The sequence below is a fragment of the Caretta caretta genome, chromosome 27 (genome assembly GCF_965140235.1).
Source record: "Caretta caretta isolate rCarCar2 chromosome 27, rCarCar1.hap1, whole genome shotgun sequence".
Classification (NCBI taxonomy): Eukaryota; Metazoa; Chordata; order Testudines; family Cheloniidae; genus Caretta; species Caretta caretta.
In genome coordinates, this window is record NC_134232.1 from 12650249 (window position 1) to 12656962 (window position 6714).

The 6714-nt window shown below is 51.7% G+C and overlaps 1 protein-coding gene across 6 annotated transcripts in view; it reads right to left on the reverse strand.

Annotated features, from left to right (window-relative positions):
* The window catches only part of FBXL20 (F-box and leucine rich repeat protein 20), a 72884-nt gene extending 68810 nt beyond the window's left edge, over positions 1–4074 (reverse strand). Inside the window, exons 1-2 of one of the 6 annotated variants that reach the window (XM_048830483.2) lie at positions 3912–4062; positions 3165–3340 (exon numbers count right to left, since the gene is read on the reverse strand). Coding sequence is in view for 5 of the 6 variants with exons in the window: in XM_048830481.2 (XP_048686438.1) it covers positions 2598–2648 (51 nt within the window). In the remaining variant the exon portion in view is untranslated. Of the gene's footprint in view, positions 1–2597; positions 3129–3164; positions 3341–3911 lie in introns of those variants that run through there. The other 5 variants (XM_048830479.2, XM_048830482.2, XM_048830481.2 and 2 more) reach the window with 5 other exon arrangements.
* Positions 4075–6714: the final 2640 nt, after the last annotated feature.

A 6714-nucleotide genomic window follows, 5' to 3' on the forward strand; every position in this document is an offset into this window, starting at 1 on the left:
TCTACAGTGACAGAGCCACATGTGAGTTATGCATAAACTCAACTCAAAAAAGATATACTGGCATTAGAAAAGGTTCAAAAAAAGAGCAACTAAAATGATTAGGGGTTTGGAACAGGTCCCACATGAGGAGAGAATAAAGAGGCCAGGACTTTTCAGCTTGGAAAAGAGGAGACAAAGGGGGGATATGACAGAGGTATATAAAATCATGAGTGGTGTGGAGAAAGTGAATAAGGAAAAGTTATTTACTTGTTCCCATAATATAAGAATTAGGGGCCACCAAATGAAATTAATGGGTAGCAGGTTTAAAACAAATAAAAGGAAGTTCCTCACTGAGCGCAACTCCTTGCCTGAGGAGGTTGTGAAAGCTAGGACTATAAAACAGAACTGGATAAATTCATGGAGGTTAAGTCCATTAATGGCTATTAGCCAGGATGGGTAAGGAATGGTGTCCCTAGCCTCTGTTTGTCAGAGGGTGGAGATGGATGGCAGGAGAGAGATCGCTGATCATTACCTGTTAGGTTCACTCCCTCTGGGGCACCTGGCATTGGCCACTGTCGGTAGACAGGGTACTGTGCTGGATGGACCTTCGGTCTGACCCAGTATGGCCATTCTTACATTCTAGGTTAAAACATCTGCTAAGCTTCAGGCAGACATTTCACCCACCTCTAAAAGGATTTTAATACGAGTCACCCAACAAACTGAGTCCCTGTGTCCTTGTTTGTTTGTTTGGGGTTTGTTTGTTTTGGGGGGGTATATGCACATCAAAAAGTCTATTTTTGCATTCTCTGGATAAACTTAAGAACAGAAGTATATGGGACCTTTAAGGAAAAAACCTTATTCAGGAAAGTTTAAATTTATGTTTTTACTATTTACTCACCATTTCTTATCACTATTTAATAAGTGTTATGTTATTAGCAGAGATCTGACAAAAGCAAATGCTGTTATGTGACTCAGGAACACCACCTAATGACTCCTAACTTCTGCTCTATGGTTTAGCTTTCTGTCAATGGCATGTGAACAGTAGTTTCTCTTCTTTTTCTGTTATGCAATACAACATACAATATAGTAAGTACACCACTGGCTACCCATTCATTTATATTTTCTGGGTAGAGGAGCAAGAGGGGCACACAGTGAAATCCAAATATTTATTGGCATTCCTTGTTCAATTTGTCCAGAATTTAGTTTGTTTCACTGTATTTCAGTAGATTGAAATGCTCAGGGTCTAAAGATATCCCTGAGGTGTCCAAGGCCTATCTGAGATTATAGAAATATTCAGTTCAGTTATTTTTTCCACTAGCTACATCTCATCTGGAGGGAGGAGACTTATAAAACAGGCCTGAAAATGACAAAAAGGCTGAATAAGAGCCACGCAATGGTGACCAAAGCAACAACTGAAAAAGTTAGTTCTGGATTTTAGGAGGCCAACCAGAGCTCAGATTGGGAAACACCACTGGAAGACCAAAGAATGATCTTAAGCAAGGAATACTGAGGAGAAAGTGGCCCCAAAAGAACTGAGATGATGACAGAATGTAAATTAAATTTAGATGATTTTGCTTAGAGAAATTTCTAGACACAGTTGCAAACTATTTCATTCTGTATTTTAAAACAGCTGAAATATTTAGTTTTGATTTCCATTTGCATCGTTTCATAGCAGGTTTGACTCCAGACAAGGCCTTACAGATGTGTGGGCCATTAAAACTCTTGGATATTTTGAATCTGAAATACTGATAGGCAACGGATGCTAAGAAAAGAATAAAGTTGATGTACTTGTCCTGCTTTAGTATGAAGGGTTATTATGGATAACACATTTATTGGCGCAGATATCCAAGTTGTTTAGAATCTCTCTCATAAAGAATGACTTCATGGCCAGAAACAACTCCCACTAATTGGAGGGTGTGGAGTCTCCTTGAGGAAGCTGGAAAGGTTGGCTATTACTTTTGAGGATATACTGGAGACTAAGTTTATTACCATAGCACTTTTTCAGGCTATAATTATTTAAGTGCCAACAATGTGGCTCACTACTGTAGAAAACTCAGAAGACGACACTTCCATTTCTTCCCTGCCTGCTTCCAGTTTTGTGAATGTACACATTTTCAGAAAAAACATTACTTTTGCAATGATTCACATTAATCTTGTTTTGGTACATCCTTATTGGCAGCTAACCTGAAAACTAAAATTAATAAGAACATCCAATGGCAGGACAGACAAGTATGAAAGGTCCCCGCAACATCAAATAAATATTCCCCACAGAAGGCTGCTACTAGTGTGTGTTTACTTTTCAAACAGCTATGCAACCAAGAATGGATCAGAATGGTACAAGCAATAACCACAGTCCTGAGACTTTTTGCATTTGGCCTTTTCTTTGTGAATGCCTACCAGCCTCAAGGCTTCACACAGAGGCTAATCACACACATCAGGCTCCATACAGAAGTTAAATCATACACAGGTTAAGGAAATTTGACTTTTACTATGATATAAACTGAAATCACTGTAAACAAGGATGCTTTCTGTTCACAATGGTCTCTGCATCAAACCAACATCAGCTCTTGTAAAGAAAAGTTTCAATTTTTTTTCATAATTATATTCAATTTCTATACCTGTCTCAATCCACTGGTCAGTTTCTTGATGAACATGCTGTTCTTCTTCATTGCAGTTATCAGACACCCCTCAAGTTGTCAGTAAGATTTTTGTTTGATAGTGTTTACCTTCCCCCTCAGCACTGAGAACGAGCCATACCCAACATTGTTTCAGTCCCTTTCTAGGTTGCTCTTCTCCCTTCATTCAAGCTTTTCTCAAGAGCAAAAGGAGCAACAAACCCCACAGTTGAAAATTTGAATTGGTAGATATTTTCCTCTTGCATACAATCTCCATAAAATGAGAAGTAAACCTTGCGGTTGCCCTCATCTCTGTCACCAACATCGTCTCCTCCCCCCTTCAGAAAAAGATAGCTGTTACAACAATGAAGTGCTGGAAACAACCCTGACTAGATGGGGTGCTTTGTGTTATCCCAGATCAGACTGATTATATGCTGAATAGATCTTATTGTTTACCCTCTGCTCCTTGTGCTCCTTCCGCCCTCTCCATCCCCCACCCTGAGTAATCAAATTCTGCCTGCAACTGCCCGTATATCATGTCGACAGCACAAAGCAATGCAAATGTTGCACCTCCTTCCTCTTTCCAAGCTTCCTCCTCCCCCTCAAATCTCTCTCAGGCCATCTACAGCTGGTCTGTTTCTAAGAAGGTATTTTCACATCTCTCGCTCCATCACCAACTCCGCAAGAAACACAGGCACATACAATAGGTCAGCAACACATCAGCGACTCTCCCCTCACCGCAGTCCCTAAAAGGAAGTTCACATCTAATAACTCAACGAGCAGCAAACAAACACGCCCCCCTCCCCCCCACAATATTACACACCAAGGGGAGAAAAGGAAGTTCCACGGTATTAGTCTCCTTACCGATTACAAGACCAACCCGCCGCCCCGCCAGACCCCATACACCCACCCCCACCCCGGAGACGCTTACACGCTGCCCCCCCCCCCAGCCCCTGCGATGACAGGGCCTCCAAAGCCCGGGACCCCACATCCCAGCCTGCCCCCCCTTTACCAAAACAGGATTCCCCTTTCTGCTTTGCACAATGAGAAGCGCCCCCGCCGACCGCATTTTATCACCATCAGCTACAGGAAGAGCCGCCGCCCCCCCCCCCGCCGGCTCCGCGCTCCCCGGAGCGGGGTGGGGCGGCCCCCTCCCCTTCAGCTGCGCCTCTGGGTGCTGGGCGGCCATCGCCAACCCCTTCCCCGCCCCCCCACGGAGGCGAGGCCGGGTCCCCTCCGCGGGGGGCCCGGTCCCCGCCCGACCGAGGAGCCCGTAGCCCCCCTCCCCAGCGGGGCCCCCCCGGGGCCGGGCCTCACCTCAAACCTGCTCTTGGTGACCCCGTTCATCTCCCTCCTCATGGCGGGGCCGGTGGCTCCGGGCGGCTCCCCCCGGGTCTCTCCTCGCGCCGGGGCAGGAGGTGGTGGTGGGGCCGGGGGGGGGGGAAGGGGGTGCGCGGCCTCCGCCCGCCGCCGCCGCCGCGTCTCCTCCGGCCTCAACTTCAACCCAAAACAAAAACACTCCGCACCTGCCAGCAACAGCGCCGCTCATTGGCCAGCGCCGGGCGCGGGGGGGGGGAGAGCCAGCCCCCGGCGCGAGCCCGGCCGGCGGGGAGCACGCGCGCGCGCGGACCCGCCGGAGGGGGGAGGGGGGCTGCAGCCGGGCAGGGCCAACGGTCGCACCCCAGAGGAAATGGCCCCTGTCTCCCCCCAAGCGGAGTGTAACCCCCCCCCCCGGTGGCCCTACACCTCCCCCCCACCTACCCTAGGGGGCCCTGCACCTCCCCCCCCGCCCCTACCGTAGGGCAGACCCCCTCCCTCTCCAGCACTCTGCATCCCCGCCCCCAGAGAGACTGAACCCCTCCCCAAGCCCCTGCATCCCCCCCTTACAGGAGACTGCACCCCTCCCCAAGCCCCTGCATCCCCCCCTTACAGGAGACTGCACCCCTCCCCAAGCCCCTGCATCTCCCCCCTTACAGGAGACTGCACCCCTCCCCAAGCCCCTGCATCCCCCCCTTACAGGAGACTGCACCCCTCCCCAAGCCCCTGCATCCCCCCCCTTACAGGAGACTGCACCCCTCCCCAAGCCCCTGCATCCCCCCCTTACAGGAGACTGCACCCCTCCCCAAGCCCCTTCATCCCCCCCTTACAGGAGACTGCACCCCTCCCCAAGCCCCTGCATCTCCCCCCTTACAGGAGACTGCACCCCTCCCCAAGCCCCTGCATCCCCCCCTTACAGGAGACTGCACCCCTCCCCAAGCCCCTGCATCCCCCCCTTACAGGAGACTGCACCCCGCCCCAAGCCCCTGCATCCCCCCCCTTACAGGAGACTGCACCCCTCCCCAAGCCCCTGCACCCCTTCCCAAGCGCCTGCATCCCGCCCCTTACAGGAGACTGCACCCCTCCCCAAGCCCCTGCATCCCCCCCTTACAGGAGACTGCACCCCTCCCCAAGCCCCTGCATCTCCCCCCTTACAGGAGACTGCACCCCTCCCCAAGCCCCTGCATCCCCCCCTTACAGGAGACTGCACCCCTTCCCAAGCTCCTGCATCTCCCCCCTTACAGGAGACTGCACCCCTCCCCAAGCCCCTGCATCTCCCCCCTTACAGGAGACTGCACCCCTCCCCAAGCCCCTTCATCCCCCCCTTACAGGAGACTGCACCCCTTCCCAAGCTCCTGCATCTCCCCCCTTACAGGAGACTGCACCCCTTCCCCAGCTCCTGCATCCCCCCACCCTAGGGGAGACTGCACCCCTTCCCAGGGCCATCTGATCCGCAACGCGAGGCTGCACCCTTCCCCGTTCAACACAGGGCGCACAGCAGCACCCTCTCCCCCGACAGACAGACAGACACACACACACACCCCTAAAATCCAGGGGAGATGGCAATTCCTCGGGTTTAACCCCACTTCTACCTCTCTTGGTGGAGCTCTCCTCCCCCCCGGGGACTGACCACAGAATCTGCATCCCCTTCACCTTATCCCTAGTGCCCTGCAAGGGGGAGATCGCCACCGGTCCTCCAGGAGCCTAACGCCCCCCACCCCGAACAGAGGGCTGCGTCTGCCCCCTGGGAAACTTCACCCATCACCCCTCATCTACCCAAGGAGATCACACGCCCCAAACCTGCCCAGTGGGAGATTGCAGCCCCCTTCCCCCTGGAGCTTTGCGCCCCTCCTGCACCCGGGGGGCTGCCCCTCTGGCAGTGATGGTTTACCCCCAGCTGTGGCTGCTAGCGCTCCCCCCAGCGGTGCCAGAGGAGACTGCAGCAATTTCCGGTAGGAACCGCCGTGCCCCGGCTGCGGCCAATCACCTCCCCGCTGGGCGGGGCTTCGGAATGATGGCGGGAGAATCAAGCGTGGTAGGGGGGATTTAAATAGGCCGAGCCGCAAGAGGTGCGGTGGCTCTGGGGAAGGTAGCAGGGATGGACTCAGCTGAACGTGAGCTGCAGCTAGAAGCCCAGACGGGCTGAGGAATTCAGACCAAAAGCCCGTTTGAAAGAAGGACTCTCCGCCTTAGGGAAAGACAGATTCCCTCAGCTGAGGAAAACAGATTCAACAGGAGCAGAATCTACTACAAAACTCCAGAGTAAAAGGAAAAGCACTACCCTGACACTAGATCAGAGGTCCCTGGTGGTAAATTATGGCTGTTGGAGCCTTTTCTATTCTCCACTACACCCTGTGGGCAAATACCCGTTTAATACACGTTGTACTTCTACAGTGCCCTTCTTCAGAGAATCTCAAAGGACCTTAGAAACATCACTTAACTTTTCCAAGAGCATTGTGAGAGAGGTCCACATCATTTACAGATAGGAGAAACTGAGGTACAAAGAGGAAAAGGACCTTGCTCAAGATCACATAGTTAGGCAGTGGTATAGCTAGAATTAGAACCCAGATCCCGACTCCCAGTCTTGTGCTTCTGCTTAAAACCATCTTTCTCCTCACATCAGACCTCAGTTGGGCCAGTGAGTGCTCTCTGTATCCTGTTCAACTGTGCACATTTTAACTTATGGGGGATCTTAGGCAGCAACAATCACAGTCTTGAAATTGTACTAGGGTGAGGAGCCATCTAAGTTCCACAGTGGTTTATAGGAGACAACTGAATGGAAGACAGCTGAAGCACATCAATT